At 38.8% G+C, this 22,494-nt stretch overlaps 1 protein-coding gene across 1 annotated transcript; it reads left to right on the forward strand.

Moving 5' to 3' along the window:
- Window positions 1–22,491, forward strand: LOC119726975 (serine/threonine-protein phosphatase PP1-gamma catalytic subunit B-like). The gene is given in 8 exon segments (XM_038198829.1): window positions 1–228; window positions 9,703–9,834; window positions 13,019–13,249; window positions 14,110–14,214; window positions 20,450–20,673; window positions 21,757–21,834; window positions 21,836–21,892; window positions 22,420–22,491. Coding segments are annotated over 8 exon segments (930 nt in total). The 5' UTR covers window positions 1–173; the 3' UTR covers window positions 22,468–22,491.
- Window positions 22,492–22,494: the final 3 nt, after the last annotated feature.

Raw genomic sequence — 22,494 nt, forward strand, 5'->3', positions numbered from 1 at the left:
AGGAGTACTACGCTTGCGCACTTTGACAACAACGCCATCTTTGAAATGAATTAGAGCTGGAGAAGAAGACGCTCTTGCAAAAAACTGTAACGTACAAATCGAGCGTAATCGTGTCCAGCTGTCCATTCTCAGTAGAATTAGATAAATAGTGTTGAATTCAAGGAGTTGTCCAAATGGCTGATGCTGAAAAAGTTAACGTTGATAGTGTTATACAGCGATTATTAGAAGGTAAGAGCAAACGAGCAAAGTCTGAAAGTCGGCGAAACAATTTTCAAATCCATCACTTATCAATATCAGTGGCAGTACACCAGTATATGTACAGTCAGACAGTCGTTGTCCTAGCCCCATAAATGTGGCCAATTTACTGGACCACCTCCGTAAATAAAGGCCACACTTCCACCGTGTACAAAAACATGTAGAACTTTGTCAAATTTTGATTTTCACATATGATTTAGGCTTAGTTTTTCAGATGCGTGAAATTTCCAGATTCGTTTGCACACGTTCAGACGTTTGTGTTTCACTAGTCCCATAAATGTGACTCAAATACTGGACTTCCTTCGTATATTGAGTCACACTCACAGTGCCACATACCGCCTGGGCGCGGAAGGTCCCTTTGCTAGGGGAGCCGAAAATCAATTAATAGTAATAGGCCTACTTAGTCCGAGTAACTTGGAAGTTGGACCTAGTCCGAGTAACTTCATGAACTTGGACCCAACTTATCGCCTTTTTTAACATTTGGACATGGTCTGGTGATAGTAGGGTCCAAGCTAATACCGCGAGCTGGACAACACCGTCCCAAAAACCAACATTTTCCAACAAAAAACATCAGATTTCACCTTCAAAACGGCCTTCAAATTACTAGATATGCCACCTGAGGTACAACTACAAGTAGACATCGATGATTAAGATGGTTGTAGGCCTACTGAAGTTTACTTACGATCCGGAAAAAAAAGGTGAAATTTTCCGTTCATTTCGGAGAGCTCCCCTCGCGATCTTGAACATGTTAAATTTCCGATCGTGTTTAATGTTTGAACGACGCGATTTCTTCTTCATGCCCAGTGTACATTCGATGGTCCCCGTATCCCGAGTGCGATTCCGTTACCGAGCGCGCGCGATGCATCGATTATGATACAGCTTTTATGGTGGATACCAGTTCAAGCTGGTTCCCGATTCCCTTTTACAGTTCGAAATGCACATGTATGTGTTTACAAACGTGACTCATTATCATAATCGATGCGTTGCGCGCGCTCGGTAACGGAATCGCACTCGGGATACGGGGGCCATCGAATGTAGAAGAAATCGCGTCGTTCAAACATTAAACACGATTGGAAATTTAATGTGTTCAAGATTGCGAGGGGAGCTCTCCGAAATGAACGGAAAAGTTCACTTTTTTCCGGATCGTAAGTAACTTTCAGTACAACCATCTTAATCATCGATGTCTACTTGTACCTCAGGTGGCATATCTAGTAATTTGGAGGCCGTTTTGAAGGTGAAATCTGATGTTTTTTTGTTGGAAAATGTTGGTTTTTGGGCGGTGTTGTCCAGGTCGCGGTATTAGCTTGGACCCTACTATCGCCAGACCATGTCCAAATGTTAAAAAAGGCAATAAGTTGGGTCCAAGTTACTCGGACTAAGTTGGACTTATCGCCTTTTTTAACATTTGGACATGGTCTGGCGATACTACTCAGTACTGTAATTTCTGTTTTAGGCATCATAAATGGCTGAAACTTGTGTACAATAAACATTTTCATACATTTTGTCTTGTGTGCAAATTTTATTTCGTAAAGACTTCAAATAACTTCGTGACGGCAAGTTGAATATGGGACCGCAGCGCGCGGCGCGATGCCAACCCGGATTAACTTGTCCCCATCATTTTCTTGGAGCGCTACATTGAAATGCCATTTTTACCCGGATAAACCCATCGTAGATTGACAAATCAGGTACCAACTTAAAGAGGAAGACGTCATCTTTTCAGTGTCGTATGCGCGTTTGTCATTTTTTGAAGGGGGGGGGGGGTCATTCCATGCCAACTCAACAAATGGTGCACACCATCACCTCTTGGATTTTTTTCTTTTTTGGTGTACTGAAAGATACTTAGGAGAAATGCAAATTCTCAAAATTTGGGGTCTCTACGACTTTTTGTTCTTGCGCAATAGCATTTTGAAATTTGAGGTGGGCGGGGCCGGGCCAGGGCGAAAAGCGCGTCGCGTCACGAAATTCAATGTTTAAAGGGCCTTATATTTAAAACTATACCCCCCAGACATTTCAAACTTGGTAATCTGGGCTATTTTTTTGCTGTAGATTTCAAATATTTAAACAGAAAGAAAGTAGCTTGTTTCATTTTTAAGTTAGAGGGGCCCCAAAATGGCCCAAAACTCATCTGGACCAATGTTGGGGGGGGGGGGGGGGGGTAAGTCAAAAATTTAAAATATTTTTACACCAAATTTTTTGCCTGTAATAGCCCCCAATTGAAACTACTTTCATGTAAAATCTTACACTTATATTAACTTCATTGAATGAGATATAGCCCTTGCAAAAAGCAAATTGTTTATTTTTACGATAACTTGAACCCCCCCCCCCCCCCCCCAAACCAACGTGAGACATTCCGCACCAAATTTTGCTTCACATATGTTTGAGGTTGGTCCTTAAGTGTAGTCCTCTGAAAAGTTTCATGTTGGTGTCTAAATGTCTTCAGTGGATAGCTGGGCTTTATAAAGAGTCTATATCTTACGATGCTGGTTCCGTAACATACAAGTACATGTACATGCACTTGTATTTTACGGAACCAGCACAACAAAATCCCCCGACTGTTGAAAGACTTGGGTCAAGACTACCCATTTCCTGCTCAATAAACAGTTGCTTGTAGACCTACAAGTACATGTATTTGTGGTGTTTTGTCTGTGCAACTTTACATTTCCGTCAAAACAAAACAGGCACCGTATTTTCTTTGCGAAATGTCAGAGACTTTGTTTCCCTTCGGTTAACTCCACGTACGTGATTACGATTTTGGCACTTGGTATGTGGGGTGAAATTGTGTTGTTTGTACTGCCACGTGCAGCGTGGAAGACGCAAAATCCAATACGCGTGACGTTATTCAGTTGGTTCCGCCCCTGAATAGGTAAGACCTCGCAGTACAATGCGGTAACAGTGAATTTGTGGTTTGCGTTTTTTTGGAGCGCTTTAGCGACAGTTTCAAACTTTAAGGGATTGACTTTGGTTACAAAGGCGGTACCTCAAAAGAATATCGCGATATTTTTCGGCATATCGAATTTCACGATGTTCCGATTTTTTTTTATGAGATCGATACGATTTCCGATATGAAAATTTAATCGAAATATCGTGAAATATCATCATACCGAACAGGCTTGCTCCCGAGGGAAAAAACGCCACTCGCACCCGTGTCGCAAGTACACACAGACCGGGTCAGCGCGCCTGCACACATGCCTGCAAAACACAAGGTCGGCCGGCTGACCACACGCGGTTGGCATGGAGTGATTGTGTGTGCGTGTGCATACTGTATGGGGCTATGCACGTGCAAACGTCTAGGCTTGAATGGTATTTCAGTATTACTGGATAGTCTCGATTTTTTTCTTATACCGATTATCACCAACTAAAGATTCATAAATACCGAAACACCGGTGAACTCGGTATGGAATTTCAATACCGCAGTACTCTTCCTTAGTGTTCAGAATCTTCGCAAAAGTAATTCAAACAGAAAGACAAACAACATCTTTGACAAGCTTGATTCCATTCTTTGTGGTTCCAGGCATCCAGTTTCATGTCGGCATTGTCAATTACCGTTGACAGATAAGACGTAATTGTCAAGCTCAACTAGAAAACCTGATACTTCGGCAGCTGCAATACCGCAAAGGCCTTTGAAGTTCTGCTAACGCCGCCGTGTTTGCGGTTTTGTTTGTGTGTATTGTGTCTGGACGTTTAGAACGATGTTTTACACAGGGAATATTTTGACGGTTGTGACAAAACCTGATTGTGTTAATTGTTTCTTCTTGGTTGTTTTTGAGATTTGAATTCTACATGCATCATGCGTAATTTTTGAAGGCAAAACATAGTTCCCCAACTCCCAAGAGTATTTCTGCAACAAGAAAAAAAACGTGTCTATCTTGGTTATGACCGCCAAAACTTACAGGCTTCAGTCATGGAGCATGATTCCGTGTTATGCATGCGAGGTGCACGTGCAAAGGGAAGGGACTCGCCTGGATTCACATGCGACGCTGAGCCGTCCGATCCGGGGAAATTGAGAAAAAATATTTCATATTTTCATCATGATGTCTCATCATGGGCCTCGGGGAATAAATGTACGATCTAGGAGTGTCGGCACCGACGCGCAAAAAACAAAAATCTGGACTCGCCTGAATATATGATGAAGCGAGTGAGCCGTCTGGGAAACTTAAGAAAAGAAAATAGTCCAACGAAAGCGCAGTATAAAAGCCATGATTTCTCATCGTGGGTAAAACTCTTGTACGACCTAGAAGCGTACACTTACAGTGTTTACGAAAGTCCCTGAATACACCTGCGTCATGGCCGTACATGTCAGTGCATGATACGCATACACGCAGTTCCACACTGGTTACGCACAGAGAGAGTTGAAACACATGCTTTTCCCCACGCACTGCATTGCATTCCTCGATCTAAAATGCCCTTTCAAAAGAATCTGATTGGCCATCTAAAACCACGCTCGGAACATTTTTTTTCATTCATGTTTTGGTACAATTGGTCCGTTAGTTATTCAACGGTACCGACGTTCAAAGGGAAGGGACTCGCCTGAATCTTACGATACTGAGTCGTCCAGATAAAAATCGAGAGAAAAAAAACAACTCCACAAGAAAGGGTAAGTATCAAAGCCATGATTTCACATCGTGGGAAAACCCCCGTACGATCACACGTTACCAAAAAAAACCCTACGCCCGTCCTGCTGGGGCCACAAGCACAATGACGTATGACACGTGCTTTTTCCCACGTACTGCATTGATCAAGCTGATTGGCCATCTAAAACGGCGCTCAAAACATTTTCCATTCATATTTTGGTATGATTGGTCCGTTCATTAAGAAGGTCACGGCACCAACAACTTCATATTACAGCATCCACAATTGCGTATGCCTAACATTGTGATGATTACTAGAATCAATTACGGACCGATCACGTGAGAAAGAGTACGATTATTTTTTATAGGAGTCCGATTTTCACATGACACCGGCGAAGCACGTTAAGGAGTCGCTGGTGGCCGACATAAATTGCATGAGCCTATTGAATCACTCACAATTGATAACAAACGAAAAGCATACGTTCGCTAGGATAGGGGGATCGTCGTGTGGTAGGCCTCGGGCAGCGGTCGACGATCTGCATTATTTTTTAGTGGGCCTTGTCATGCCAGTGGCGTTACTAATTCGAACAATATAATACCACAAAAATTAAGCTTTCATTTTTAATAATCTGTTACAGTGATATATTGTTTTTACAAACAAATGGACTGATAATGAAACCATAACACTTTTAGTGTAGGAGATTTGCGGCGTGAAGCATTTGCGTGAAGCATTTGCGTGATTTATGCCGCGCCAGCAGCTTATCAACTCGGCATGTGGTGCTTGGTGGTTAGTTATATTTTTTCCCCTGATAATGACGTAATAACCCACTTAGTGAATACTGCATTTTTTTTGTCACTGGATACCGTGGTATAGTAAATGCAATACCGTCCCAAGCCTACAAACGTCGCATAGCGATCAACAGTGTTTACCATCTTTATTGACTTGAATTGCGTCGCTTCATGTATTTTTTTGTAAGTTTCATTTCTTTTTTCGAACAAATGCATACATTTTCATGGTTCAGGGGCAATTAAATGACAAGAATACAGCAGTATAAATGCACACATATCATGTTTATTATCGTAATGAAAGTCAAGCTCTTTGCGCTGCCGTCTATGGATCGTAGCATGCACCGCGCCGCGCTGCATGGAGACTAGGTATGGGAAGGGCAACGACATTCTTTCAAGATCGTTTTTGTTAAAATCTAAAATGAGTTTCTAATTAACTAATAAATCTTAAAAACAATTACTACTTGCAATTTATGGATAACAAGCTGATTTCATACCAAAGCGCACACTTTATTTTTTGCTTTCAAATTGGGCTCTTGGTCAGTGGGTTGTGTGCAAAATGCTTTTGTTTATTAATTAGCTAGAATTAATTAATTTGTATATTCGCGCACACTTAATCAGTGTAATGCCAAGAGTACGTTGCTGCATATGTTCACATAAAAACACTGCCCAAATTTGGTGGATTGAAACAACTGTCTCTTCAAGTTATGGCAGTTTTGAATATTAATTAGGGCATTAAAGTCCATTTGCATACTTTACATACATAATTAGTACAATATAAGCCAGTTTTAAATAAATTCTAGTGGTGGAGTTATTTATCACCAGAGGAACACACCAACCAAATTTCAGGCCTGGATCTCATACACATCTCAAGTTATGGCAATGTTGCATATCAATAAGGTCAAATTTGCATAATTTGGACTCAAAAATTTAAGATTTTCCCTAAAAGTCTGATTTTGTGGTCCTGTATCTCATGAAATGTGTAACCAGTGACTGTGAAACTTCGTAGATGACAAAAACCCTGTAGAATCTTTCAGTTCTGCGAAAATAGAATAAAGAATGCATTAATTTCTAAACTTACTGTCCAGTAAAAATGGCATAATTTCAGAAAAATGACTGTAAAGTGAGTTTTTAATATACTTTTTTGTACAAAAATGAACAACGGTGGGATTTTGACACGCTATCTTTAAAAAACAGGAATTTTCCATCGGTGTTTTACTCTCAAAATTGCATGTTCATTCTTCATAGATTGTACAAAGGTACTTAAAAACCTTCAAATTGCCATAATTTTTAATATATAGTGTCACAAAAGTCGTAATTAATTACTTTTCACAAAAATCCACTATTTGTCCACAAATAGTCAATATTTGGCACTTTTTCTTTAATCGTAACCCAAAAACGGCTAATTGACATCCTATAAGGTTATACATTTTTGAAAAGCACTCAATGAGATCTATCCAACTGTAGCTGTTTCAAGACCCCTTTACCATTTGCTGAAAATTGGTTGTCCGGCCTACAATGAAAGATTGAAATTATTTTGTCAGCAGAAAATCAACCCAGCTATAGTATGACTGCTAAATAGCACAAAATCGTTAAATTCGGTACCTTCAGAGGTCTAGATATCCAAAAATCATGGTAATTCGGCAAAATATTTGGACGGTTTTGAAAAAGCATGGCGTCTCTCAGTCCTTCATTTTTAAGGAGCGCGATCGCGCAGGCGCTCCTACTGCACTCCTCGACTGTCTCGAAGGAGCGCCAAAAACAGCGCTCCTCAGAAATCCAAAAGAGGGCTCGTCAAACACGGGAAGTTTAAAAATAAGAAGTGATAAAAACGCAAAGGATTTTAAGTCTTAAGCTACACGTATTTTTCGTTGGTATAATGCCCAAACTCACGTTAATATGCCGCTGGACATCGCTAAAAAATGAACGAATACCGAGCTCGTTCGTACTGTATAAGATCGTGTGTGTACAGCAGTTGTATACTGTGCGTGCACAATCTGCATATATCGCATAGAGCTGCATGAAAACACGTGGGCCCGTACGTGCGAGTGCGGCAATAAATGGTTCCCGCTGCGCCGCGCACTAAGTCCCAATGAAGGCATGATGAAAATGCGGTAACCAGTCAATGTAATAGTCGCGCGCGGTGCAGTGCAGTGCACTGCCGTACAGTGTTTTGCGTGCAGGCCGGATGGAATAGACATCGTAAAAATGCCATGAAAACAACGATTGAGAAGGACGATCTTTGCAAGCTTATTCACAGAACTTGATCTCTCTTGTCTGTGTATGTATATCCATTGTTCATGAATTTATTTTGAGGAAGTTTTACGGGTATGTGAAGTGAAACGATCAGCGTGTTTCACCGAAATCCTATACCGTAAAACGAGTCTCATTGCCGGCCCACCACACACAGTGCATCACAAACGCTCTTACTAGTGCAAAGTTCAGACGTTGTTAGCCAGTTTCTCGTCGTGACTAGCATTGTGTATATGGCATACTTGTCCTGCATTGTCCATTATTTTTAAGATTATCGACGGCAGATATTTTCAATAAAACTTAAGGCAAGTTTGTGTCATTTTGAGGCCCTTTTTGTATAGCTTTCGTAGAGCAATTGAAATAGTTCAGGCTGAAAATTTCATATAATTTTAACGAATCTGAAAGCAAATATTCAGTTGCTTATGTGCTGTTTATTAACTCTCCATTTTCCAAGTATAATCAAGTGATGAACCAACTGACAACTGTATTAAAAAATGAAAGCATAAGCAGTAGTCAAACCTTTTATTAATCTCCATTTAGTTAGTTTTTTAAAATAAATTTTACCGTGTCTTACAGTTACAAAAACAAAAAAAGTAACGCAACTTGAGCATATGTTTATGCAAAAACTAATAATAATGCAGCCCCTTGAATAAATCCTTATATTCAAAATAAAACAAAAACAATGGTAACCCGTCGTTTTACCGCTGATTATCCATAGATTTTAAGGAGAGCGATTTGCTCTCCTGAAAGATTTGAGGAGAGCGATTTATAGCTCTCCTGGATTTTCTTTAAATGAAGGACTGGTCTCTGATATTTACCAGACTGTTTCCCGGCCACCCTAATAATAGTCAAAAGGCCAATGGGGTCAGGGAACCAGACAAGAGCTTTAACCCTAACCCACCTCACTCCTCCAAAATCCTCCTGGCGGTTTTGGAGGATTCTAGAGGATTGAGGATGAATGGTGATTGAATCAAATGAGGATTCTGGAGGATTGAGGATGAATGGTGATTGAAGCACATGAGGATTTTGGAGGATTGAGGATGAATGGTGAATGAAGCGCAAGAGGATTTTGGAGGATTGAGGATGAATGCATTTTGAGGCAGGACTGTCTGATGATTTTGAAGGATTTGGCGTTGGTTATCCTTCATTTAAACACGAGTGCAAAGTTTTGGGATGAGGAGGATTTTGGAGGATTGAGGATGAATGCATTTTGAGGCAGGACTGTCTGACAATTTTGAAAAATTTAGGCGGAGTTGCAAAATTTTGGAGGATTGAGGATGGTTGTAAGCAACAAGGGCCTAGGGGGTTAGGGTTAATCATCTACTGAGCGTGCGTCAACTTTGGCAAAGCGCACCGCGGCTAGTTGCCTGTCATTCCAAAATCTTTGAATGTTAAAAAGGCGATAAGTTGGGTCCAAGTTACTCGGACTAGGCGGTCGTGTAGTGACTGTAGGGGGTGATCGTGTAGTGTAGGGCCCCTGTTATTTACCTGAATATACAGATAAAAAAAAATGTAGCGGCCTAATATTTCATCTTTTGCAAGGACTTCTTCATCTATTTTTTATCTGATTTAAATATTCAAAATCTGATTTTTTTGGGGGTTAAACAAAAATATATAAATTTCACCAACCCTGTCCAGTGCGCAGGGAAACATCCAATTCCATGCAGACAATTTGATTGTCAATAGTAAGACCACCCTGAGTAGCCAAAATTGCTCAGATGAAAGTTCACCCTGTATCAAATGAATGTAACATGTAAACTGATGAAGGATATGCATAGGGTAATAATGATCATATTGCCACAAATTTAACATTTGCACTACTTTATGTGTATATTTGCAGTCAGAGGGGCTCGACCAGGAAAAAATGTGCAGTTAACAGAAGCAGAAATAAGAGGATTGTGTTTGAAATCCAGGGAAATTTTTCTCAGCCAACCCATCCTGTTGGAGTTAGAGGCGCCCTTGAAAATATGTGGTAAGCTTAATAATGCAATTAATCTTTGTGCGAGAAGCTCAAAGATTTACAAAATAAAAAGTTCCTAGTGAATAACTCGAGGGGGTTATGGTTAAAGGGAATATACATCATTTGCTTTTGCTGTAATTTTCAGGAATGGATGGATTTTTTTTGGGGGGGGAGTAGTATTACAACTGGCTTGTGCCCGTTCAAAGGTGTGTAATCGATTGGAAACAAAAAGCGGACTAACTAAATATGGTAAATTACTGGCAGTATTTGAGTAAAGCCGTTTTTTTCAAACACTGGTCGGTTGACCAGCCTTGGAAATTGATACAAAAAACTATTTTTCTTGAAAATGACAACACACCAGGTGCTAGATTTTACAGGATGCTTTAGACTGTCAGTGTCATTCACTAACAGTCCAGTAAGGTATTTCATAATACTTTGGTAGTTTTGTTTTTTGATGAATATATACATGTATTCCCTTAAAATCACTTTAATGTAAAAACCAATTTTTTGGTAAAATTCATTGATTGAGGGTCATTTTAATCATTTAAATCCACTGATCCACTTAATTACAAAGTGTAAGATGTTGTTAACACATTTAGACACCCCTATTTCATCAGCATTGACTCAACATATAGGTTTTGCATAATAACCCAAAATCATTGTTTTGATGAAAGTCAAGATCTGAGTTTAAAAAGTTTTTCTTTGAATTTTGAATTGTAAAGACAGCACACTCACGTTTGCTGTAATCATACCTTGATCTGTTCTGTTTGCAGTAATATTGTGAATCAATTGTGCTGGTGTAGGCTTACCTGAACCATCTAAAGGTGTATTAAAGTCCCAATTGATAGTGTTATTCCTAATGTTTCTCCATACAAATTTAGATTGAGATTTATATAATAACCTTTAACCCTAACCCCTTGGGCTCTTTTACTAGAAAGTATCCTGAATCCGCCAAATCACCAATTTTGTCACGCAAAAATGTTGGTGTCCTGAGTCCATCAGAATCTCCCAATGTAGATACTGGAGGTATCCTGAATCCACCAAAGTCCAACAGCAAAAGTCTTGATGGATTTTGATGGATTCAGGATATCATGCTGGCATAGAAAAAAATTCAGTATGTTTTTCCATAGTCTTCAAAATCCATCCCCTAAATTGCTGGTGGATTTTGACGGATTCAGGATACCGTGCTCGCATGAAAATTGTTATATAAGTGTTGCTGCATAGGATCCATCAAAATACACCACTTACATGTACATGGTTCAACTCAAAGCTTTCAAAATGTTTTAGAGTATAGTCTAGGCTATATTTAAAAAAAAAAGGCTCATTTAGGGCAAGGAGAGGCATTTGTTAGTAGAAGTTGGTAACAAAGCTATTTTACCTAATTCAGGGGTGCTGAATCTGAAAATGATGGTCACCCAGCTGAATTTTTAGTGGAAATATTCCTGATTTCCATAAATCTTTAATACCTGTTGTGTAATATAATTGTTCCCATATGTAGGTATATTTTTTATTATTTCATTTTTTTTAAAGTTTATTTTGGTGATTCTACTTGCACTTCCTGATTTCAATAACATTCTCTTAAGCATATAAGTGACTGAATGATTATGAGGACATAGTAACAATCCAAAATGGCTACTATTACACCCTAAAGTTGCGCGCATTTACCTTGTCTCCAGATATCATCAAGTAGTCTCGCCGTTCGCAGTATTGGTGAGCTTCAAATTCACAAAGTTACTTACTAGCACAGTTACCCGAACAAAAATAAATTTGACATTATGTCAAAAATGCTAACATCTTGATATTAAGGCCAAAAAGGAAAACGGGGAAAAATGAGGTGTCTGTAAATTGGGCTAACAGTTAATAGGCGAAAGGTCGCCTAACGTGGGGGACTTGAATAACTTTGTCAAAACGTTTTCTTACCAATAATTTTTGCGGACACCCCGTTTTCTCCCGTTTTATATCACAATGTTATCTTTGTTCACATGATTTTCCCATAAGGTTTTAAATAGGGTCATAAGGTTTTAAAAAGGGTAACTGTACCAGTAAGCAACATGGTAAATTTGAAGTTCTTCGATACTAAGGTTTGGCAAGACTACTTGATGATATCTGGAGACAAGATAAATGCGCGCAACTTTAGGGTTTTATGGTAGCCATTTTGGATTGTTACTATGTCCTCATAATCATTCAGTCACTCACATGCTTAAGAAAATGTTATTAAAGTCTGGAAGTGTAAGTAGAATCACCAAAATAAACTTTTCAAAAAATAAAATAATAAAAAATATACCGAAATATGGGAACAAATATATTACACGACATGTATTAAAGATTTATGGAAATTAGGCATATTTCCACTCAAATACAGCTTGGTAACCATCATTTTCGGATTCAGCACCCCAAAATTATGCTAAATAACTATGTTACCAACTTCTACTTGAAAGTGCCTCTTCATGTAACAATTTTTAAAGTACCCCACATGCTATGAGCAAATTTGAAGGGGTGAGGTTTAAACCCATCTGGTGATTTGACATGAGTGGAATGACCCACAAGCACATTTTCTGACTATCATTTCGAGACAGATTTTACAGTGACTTAAAGGGAATATACAACATTTGCAAACATCGAAAAATAAAACTACCAAGTTTTTACGAAATACCTTACTAGGATGTTGGTAAATGACAGTCTCAAGCATCTTGTAAAATTATGGCACCTGGTGTGAAGTCATTTTCAAGAAAATGGTATTTTTGTACACATTTCCAACGGTGGTCGGCCGACCAGTGTTGGGAAAAACCTAACCATTTTTCAACTACTGCTCCAAATATACCATTTTTTCAGTCCAAATTTGCCTTACAATTTTCCATCATCTATAAATTGATCCATTTTATCTTTTGTGGAGTCAGGGAACCAGACTACTTGAACATTTTTGTTTTTCATGGTTTTTCAACCTTTTCGAACTCAAAACTTCAAAAATTTCAGTGTAACAATATTCGATCTATAATACCAACCCCTCAAATAGTTCATTTCTGAAAATTACAGCAAAAGCCAATGATGTACATTCCCTTTAAATGTGCTGAAAGTTGACAAAGGAAGAGTGATTTTTTTGTCACAGTATGATCAGGATGGAAGAGGTGATATGGCCAAATATGAACGTTTTTAAATTTCAATTCTATAATGCATGTATACCTTCTCTGTATTACAGGTGACATACATGGCCAGTACTATGATCTTCTGCGACTTTTTGAGTATGGTGGGTTTCCACCTGAAGCCAACTACCTCTTCCTTGGGGATTATGTAGACCGTGGCAAGCAGTCTCTTGAGACCATCTGTTTGTTGCTAGCATACAAAATTAAGTATCCAGAGAACTTCTTCTTGTTGAGAGGCAACCATGAATGTGCTAGCATTAACAGAATTTATGGTTTCTATGATGAGTGTAAGTCTAATCTTTTGTTGGAATGTTCTTTGTTATCACAACTTGCTCTCATTGGCTCAAATAGCTGTGTGGTCAACATTCAACTTTTTGATATATTTGGAATGTTTTAGTAATAATACATGTACTTGTGTAGATCACTTATGAAACTGCTTTGCCAGAATTCACTAATGTACATGTATATAAGTGTCCCTCCTAAATAAGTGGAAGATTTTCTTTTTCTTGGTTAAATTGCTCATTTTCTGTGTTATTACTTATTTTTTGTCATTAAACTTTCATGTTTTTTTTTAGTTTTCTAAATTTATGAAGATGATAAAACAAAGACAGAGAATAGTCAGTACATTTACTAAAAAATTGTATATCACATTATAAGAATGTACTCAATGTGTTCCTCTGGCAATTTGTTTGTCTTGTTTGTTGTAGGTGTGTATCTGTTGATGAAAAAGTCCACTATCATCCACATTAGGAGGAAACTCTTGAATCAATACTTGTTGCTTTAAATCAACGTTAATTGTTTGCCAAAGTTGCACTCCATTTCTGTATTTGTTCTGCCTGTATCTGTTAATGTCCAACTTCTTTGGCAGCTGTTTGTTTGACAACTTGCAGTAAGGCAAATGTATTATTTATCGTCATAAAATTTTTGTTTTTCTATATCTGGAAAGTGTAAATTCCGTTTAAACAAAACTGTGTAAGAAGGTGTTTCACACCTCATCCTGATGTACATGTGTTGATGTATACACACAGAAAACACTTTAAGATTCCAGAAATGTTATTTCAATAGGTCTAATTCTGCTCTACCCTTTGGGTCAAATTACAAGCAGAAAACATAAACGAGATTTTATGATTACCTATATTTTTTGCAGGCAAAAGGAGGTATAATATTAAGCTCTGGAAAACCTTCACGGATTGCTTTAACTGCTTGCCTATAGCAGCTATCATCGATGAGAAGATATTCTGTTGTCATGGTGGTAAGTTTCATTTATTTCTTCAACAACCTTAGCTCCCTGAACATTTTCACTACCGTAATTTTTGGAATATAAGCTATGGCTTATACGTTGAATTTGCCCATGAAAATGTTTACTGCGGCTTATACACAGGGCGGCTTATACGCCAAGCCTTGAAGAATAAAAATGAGATTCAAATGTGTATTTAATGTACTGGTACAAGAAAAGAGCTGTTGTTGAAATGAATTATCAATTAAGAAAGTCATTAACAAACCGAAAGCACGTCCAACGAAAAGATACCGAGCGGTAAAAAGTACGGCCGGCCAGTGGCCGGCCAAGAGTGAGCTCACGGTCTTCGATGCTTGCGACATCGACCAGCAGTACGTGATACTAGTGCTGCATAGCGCATGCCCATACCTGCCAACTGTTTCGATTTAGGCAGAACTGTTCCGATTTCGGAGATAAAAAGTGCCCGAAAATCGGAACGTCCCGATTTTCCGAGTTGCGAGAGAAGAAATAATACAAAAAAAATTTAAATTTTTTTTTAAAAATGCCCCGGCCCCGTCGCACACTTGTCCGAGAAAAATGTTTTATTGTATTGAGGGCGCTATTGCCGTTACCATAATGGTATAAAATCCGCCTCGCTCTTATGTACGACGAAAGGGACGTAAAGCAGACTCAAACGTCATCGAACAGGCCACATCCGAATAGGCTGCCCCTGCGGCCGTTGGCGCGCACAGGCTTTTGCGATCGGCCACAACCTAGCCGCAGCCAATAATTTGGACGCGAACTGAGACCCAATACGTCATCCGTCTGGTGTACTGCCTCTCTTGCGTGCTTACCGAATTAAAGCGCAGGCCAGGCACGGCGCGGTGGACGTATTGATGCCATGTTTCGTTTGTTTTCCACACATGTTGTTTCTTCATAGTCTTTGGTGGTTTTTCGTTGATATTTTGACCGTGCTGAGTCGCACTTTTTTTGTTTTTGTATGAGCATCTCAACTGCAACATGGACCAGGAGGATGATACACTGAAGGAGAAAAAGCAGCGAAGGAGTCAAAAATTCAGAGAGGAATATCGTGAAAAATTTAGAATTGTATTTAACAGGCATGACAGGCTGACACTGTGACAGGCCTATGTACGAACTTTTCCAAATAAAATTGCACTTGTACATTGTACATGTAAAATGCATTACTGTGACTGAATATCTACATGTGATTAACTGTGAAGCAAAGTCAGCAGTCATTTATTTTTAAATTGTAATTTTTTTTTATCAGCAAAAACCAGCTGGAAAATTCAGAAAATTATCCACTAGCCTAAATAAGAATACTTGTATTAATAGTGTCTGTTGGGTCTGCTTCTGGATGTCATGTAACATTTTAGGCACATCCACATGTACATGTACTTTGTATGATTGCCCCTGGACCCCACCCATTAGCGCGCCGCGCCTGCGCCGCTCACTGTTGCTGTTCCTCTTTCTGACTTTTCAATGTTGGCAGGTATGCATGCCATGCTGCATGCGCTACATTCCAGGCTCCATGCGCTTGCGGACCTCACCATTTGTGGTAATAAAGGGGTGTACTTTCTTGGGAACAATAATTACCAATATTTCCGCTGTTTACAAAAAGAAAAAGACGACTTATTCTTTTTATGGAGTTCATAATCTTTACTTGATAATCAGTTGTTCAACGTCACAATATAATTTTTTTCTTGAAATGTATTCAAGAAACGATGTAAAACTCAAATCGGGCTAAATCACCCCTCACAAAATTAAAGGTTCGTCCATAAAAATTTCAGCATCATGTTGACTGTTTTTCGAAGAAAAGTTATGATCAAAACTTGAATTTTTGACGTTACTACTCATTAGTTATCACAACAATTTGATAAGTTTTGTTGTGAAAACGGACCTGTTTATTCTTAGGACAAAACAAATCAGCATCTGTTGCCACAAAGCAAGATTTGTAGCGCTCCAGTCAGACAACATATGGTGGGTTGCATATACTCTCTCAAGTGCTGCGGGAAAATGTTGTCATTCGCCGGCGCAGACTGCCGGGCCATGCACTAACTTTTAAGGCCGGGGACTGGAGGGGCCAGCCGGCAGCAATTCCCGGTGTTCATTTCTCATCATCAATTTCCATATTTGTTTGTAAGAGTATCGACTGTAAATGGTTTGATATAAATTGTGTGGCCCTTTTTATAGTTTGTAGTGTAAATGGAACTGGTTCAGAGCATTTTGACTAGAATTTGGAGGCCTAACAAAATTGAAACCGCTGCGGTCAGTGCGGCAGTCAGCGCGCAGCGTGCTCGATAATGAGGCACACAGCGAAGTTTTATTTGCAGCGAGTTGTACGGTCTCGGACCTTCGAGAATTCACGAGGTTTCGCGAGCGTTCGGCAGTGCCCCTGGAAGACGGACAAGAAACCCGTTTTCGCGGCAGTGTTGGGCCAACCTGGGGGTGAGTGAAAGATTATTATTTTCGGCGTCGAACGATACCATTTTTTAGTGATTATATTGTTGTAAAGGTGATTAATTAGGCTTGCGAAATGAGGTATGAAAACCCTTTTTTTCAATACTACCTGCACGTTTTGAGTGATCCTGACTACCTCGGGATATTGTTGGATACAATTTGTCGATTCCTGGACTCTTGAAAAGTTATGCTTTCGAGCCGTACTATTCCCATCTCTGCAGGTTTCGTGGGCGATTTATATTTTGATGCGAAATATACGCGAAAATTGCATGATTTTGGTCGGCAACGTCTAATTCGGATGACGTCACTCGTGTATGCAGTGTGTATTACTAACCGCCACTGTACATGTTCGTACGTGGGTGCATCGCGACCGATGTCGACAATAGGTTCCTACCCGTTACTTTGCATGTCGCATCAAGTACAAAACAAATACATCCCATGTGCATCTAGGCTATGCATTAGCAAAGAATGTAGTATCCAGGCGCCACTTAATTCAGCGGTGGTGTACAAAGTCTATGAGTGTCAAGTATGAGTGTGAAGAATCAAGAAAATTAATTTTCTAAGTATTTCCTATGCCTAACAAAATTGGAAATAATTCTCACTTTAATCTCAGTCCCAGCTTCATGTCTTTTATTTAACATTTTTGCAATGACTAACCTAATTTAATATTAGGTCTTTCCCTGTAAATGTACATGTATATTGATTGATTATAATTTTTCTCTCCTTTCTCTTTTCTTCAATATACCCTCTAGGTCAAGTACGCAAAGTGATTTACCCATTTTCCCTGTCAAGATAGTTGGAGACAACATCCGCACTGGAAGATGAACATGACCAATTTCAATGGAACTCTATTATTTTACCATGGATTGAACTTTACAATTTTTGTGGTACAACCAGATTTTGCATGTTTAATTCAATGACGTGTGATCAACAACTCATAAACTGATGAATCAGGCGTCGGGGATTCTTACGCCATGTCGCATGGAACATTGCATGTATTGTTCGTTGATAAAAACCTGAGGAATAAGCACTTTCATGGTACATTTAATATGCGCCATCTTGTTCACATAGCAAGAAGAACAAGCATTGCTAGATGCGGACACATTTTGTAATGTACACATTTTGGAATGAACGCATGATGACTTGGAAGCACAAAAGGTTTTGTTTGATGACGTGTAGACTGCAACGCATGTAAATTTGCCTGGTAAGAAAAATGACGCATAACAGTGAAAAAAAATAATCAGTTCAATCAAATTTCTCTAAATATCAACTTCCAGTTTTATTTCACAAATTAATGAATTTGTCAGTAGCCTTTATGCTGTATATTGAAAACCGATAATACAATACAAACCTCTGCGAACGACTGTACACTGCACTCGACGTCCATATCGATGTTCTGAAAATACGCAGACTGCGTAACATTATGAACCAATGGCAACTTTGCTGATCGTCTGCGAGACAGTTTGCATCTGTCTGAGTTGTCGGCGACACTTCCAGATGAAATATTTCCATATTATCTGTTCTGGAGTTTTGGTCCCTTTTTTTTTGTTTCACTTTGCATTTCTTACGTTGAGATGGAAACTAGCCAGAACAGAATTGATTGCTTGTTAGTTTGTAACCATTGCAATCTTAAATATTTATTATTTGTTCTTATATGCCTGCATTCTTACCCTTGTAATTATTAAGAAATACAATTTATTGTTATTGCTAAGGGCTGGTGCGGTTGAATAATCTTGCATCAAAACAAATTGCTGACACGTGGAATTTTATAAGCTCGTGGTCTATACATGTCGCAAGAGTATAGTTACTATACATGTAAATGTACATTGCACATCAGTGTTTTCCAGATCATTAAAAACCTTACCCAATAAAGAAAATGTGCCTTAATTTTCATGTTCACTTTTTTCAGATCTATATTTGTAAGTCATTCCATGTTGTGAGAAACTTTCATTTGTAAAGTTTTTTTTCTTGGAAACTGAAAGTGGTTCAAATATTAAAGTGTTTCAGTATACCTTAATGTTTAACTAAATGCAGCTGAAAGTATGTAATTGTGATTTCATGAATAAAGTGTTTCCCAGAATTTCAGTCAAGAAAAGAGACGACTTGATTCTTTATACATGTTTTGTATTTGTTTTCAGGTTTATGTCCACTTTCCTACTTAAGATAAAGCCAAAAATAAAGTTTATTTTGCGAATTTGTACTCCCCCACCCCTCCCAATAAATCCCCACAATGATTAAGAAATAGTTATTGCATTGCCAGCATAAACACTTAGTAGGACCCCCCCCCCCCAAAAAAAACCGACGAAGTCTTATTTTTAATGGGTTTACATGAAACATCGTTTTACTTCCCTGTTTCGAAAAGACACGCAACCAGTTTATTATAGTCGGGTGCCTTTACTCCGCGTTTACTTATTGTGATCCCGTGTACGTGTGGAGCAGGGCACGAAACCGCCGCGCACTTGCTTTCAGAGCGGTGTTATTTTCGCAACCTGGGCACTCGGAATAGACATCCTTTTTGAGTGATCCTGACTACCTCGGATACTCAAGAGAACCAAAGTTATAAAATAAAGGTAGCTTAATAATGTCGCTTTTCATCAAATTGTCAAAACATTCTGCCCAACTTCGTTTGGTATAGATAAAAGGACGATTTTCACCGACCGTAAATTCACCACAACAACGGTCATATTTCCTTCCCCATATTTCACAAAATAGTTGCTTAAAACTTAATTATTATCATTTAACAATTAAACTATACCCTTTTTAATCTCTATTTCAAATAAAATCCTACTTTTAAAGACACGTTAAGCGGAAAATGAATTTCGAAGATTGGATCTCCTATCTCATGAATATTCATATTTCCAGTGTGTTCGTGCATACGCTGCAAATAAACGAAAGCACTTTCGGGCATGCTGCGCGCTGACTGTGCGGCATTTACGTCGACTTCAAATCTTAATTCCCAGATTTTTGCGTGCTGCGGCTTATACTCCGTGCAGCTTACACTCCGTGCAGCTTACATTCCGAAAATTACGGTACTTAAGGTCACAAATCTTCTACAATCCATCCAAAAAAACCTTCTTTTTTTTAATAGAAAATATTGATGTTCTCCATGATTTATTAGTTTTGGGCAGCTTACTGGAAACACAGGTATTTTTTCTTGGCCTGTTCCCTAATGTGGCGCACTTCGCACCTATCTGGTGAATTTTTCCCTCAAATTTGGGAAGCAGTCTACATTTTGGTGTATATAAATTTATATAGTCCAGGACCCAGGGTCCTTTATTTTTGGAAATGCCCAAGTGCTTGGTGGGTATTTTTGGAAAGGTTACCATGGTGTTGGTAAGCACGCTTGTGATTATAGCAGGGGTGTGATTTGTCCGGATTTCTGGAATTTTAGTCAAACGTCTGTAGAATTTTATGCGGATTCCGGATTTTCAACGTTTTCTGTTTCCGTAATATCGCCCGAAAACTTCTGGTGAAATATAGGCCCTAATTTTGGATAATGGATGGACTATATAATAAATGTACATCTATACAAGTAAATGTACAATAATACATGTACATCATGTCAACCGAAGTTCGTTGATTTTTCATTTTTGTCCAATCTCGTCCCTGTTACAGAGAGTTCCATAACTTGCATGTGTGGACAGTGAAGGGTATGAGTGAGATACAGTGGAATATCAAACTGGCTTTTGGAATGTAGCGCATTTAGTGCATTGTGGTTTGATTTATGATGTGCTTACAAGTGTTGGCTTTTCTTTTCAATCAGTGTTAAAGCATCCACTTTGCACCAATACAGGTTTGTCACCAGACCTACAGGCAATGGAACAAATAAGACGCATCATGCGGCCAACAGATGTCCCAGACCAGGGCCTTCTCTGTGATCTACTTTGGTCAGACCCTGACAAAGAGACAAGTGGCTGGGGAGAAAATGACAGGGGTGTATCTTTCACATTTGGGCCTGAAATAGTCTCTAAATTTCTTAGTAGACATGACTTGGATCTCATCTGCAGAGCACATCAGGTAAGGTCTGCATTTTTACACTTCTGTTTAAAGGGAATATACAACATTTGCAAACATCGAAAGACAAAACTACCAAATTATTATGAAATAACTCACTGGACTGTTTGTGAATGACAGTCTGAAGCATTCTGTAAAATCATGGCACCTGGTGCGCTCTCATTTTCAAGAAAAGTGGTATTTTTGTATCAATTTCAAACACTGGTCGGCCGACCAACTTTGGGGAAAACACTGCCTTTTTACAAACACTGTGCCCAATTTATATTTAGTTGGTCCGCATTTTGTTTGCAATCAGGTAAAAGCCAGCTAGACTGGTTCCCTGACCTTACAATTCTCTGACCTCTATAAATTGCTCCGTTTCATCTTAAGTGGGTTCAGGGAACCAGACCACTGGAACATGATGGGTTTTCTTGGTTTTTGGGCTTCTACGAACACAAAAACTTCAAACAAGTCATTGTAACAATACAAGATACAAGAAGAACATTGTTAATACAAGATACTGCTTATAACAAGCAAAATTATAGGTCCCAAGTCTTTCTTTTTCTTGGTTTTCCATTACTGTTAATACAAGGTACGTGTTAGGACAAGGAAATTCATAAAGTCCCAAGGACCTTGTTATAAAGGTATTCGACTGTATTTGCTATAAAAAAATAACCCCCCAAATCCAACCATTTCTGAAAATTACAGCAAAAGCAAATATTGTATATTCCCTTTAAAGATCAGTCACTTTAATGTGGTCTCAATAGTCACTTTAACATATTGCCTCTGTACTAAGGAGGTCACACTTTGTTTACGTGCCTGCTTTCCTATGGTGCTCAGTGGACCGTGGACCCCCCACTGGCTGCACAGGAAAGTGCACATGTAAACAAAGTGTGACGCCATCAGTACAGAGGGTTATTGTTTTGTGCTAAATTTGTACATGCCCGCAATGCGTGCACGACGCACGTTTCGATTTACGATACGCTTATAACAGGTTTTTCTTTCCACAGGTTTTTCTTTTTTAAATACAAAATACAGGCTGTTGTAAGTTACTTTTAGAGTTGTAACATTTTGGTTTGTTAACAACTTTTTTCTCGTATGGCTCAGGTTGTTGAAGATGGTTATGAGTTCTTTGCCAAACGGCAGCTGGTGACACTATTTTCTGCCCCTAACTACTGCGGAGAGATTTGACAATGCAGGAGCCATGATGAGTGTCGATGAGACATTAATGTGCTCCTTCCAGGTAAACATAAATCATGATCATGAGTGGGAGGGTCCATGTAATGAGTTTTATTTAAAACATATTTTGTGCATATTTTGGTTTACAATATTCTTAAAGTGCCATTGAAAATAGAGGTACATGTAGATGAGACAAATAATTATGTAGCATTGGATGTTGAATTCTTTGGGCTAACTTTCGGAGAAAACAAGGGAAAAAGTAGAGATAAAAATGAAAAGACGTATTCTTTTATGTACACGCCATGTGATGATGGCTGTTGCCACAAGTACATAGATGTACACATGTGCAATATAGCAGCACTCTGTACTAGTATATCTCCCACCAGCCCTTAATTTCAAAGCTACACTCAGTAGATTTGTTCAGAGTATTTAAATGAAAGCAAAAAAGCTTTGGATTCAACAAACTGGTGGAATTGTTGTTATAAAAAAAAACCCTACTTTTCAGTTCATCCATTTTTTTTTGGGGGTTAATGTATGTAACAAGCAAATATTAGTAAATTTATAATCAGTATTCATTGCTGTGTTTTCCAGATTCTCAAACCTGCAGACAAGAAGAAAATTTTTCCTATGGTGGCCTGAACTCCGGACGACCCGTAACTCCACCAA

This window comes from Patiria miniata, unplaced genomic scaffold (assembly GCF_015706575.1).
Source record: "Patiria miniata isolate m_02_andy unplaced genomic scaffold, ASM1570657v1 HiC_scaffold_2, whole genome shotgun sequence".
Taxonomy (NCBI): domain Eukaryota; kingdom Metazoa; phylum Echinodermata; class Asteroidea; order Valvatida; family Asterinidae; genus Patiria; species Patiria miniata.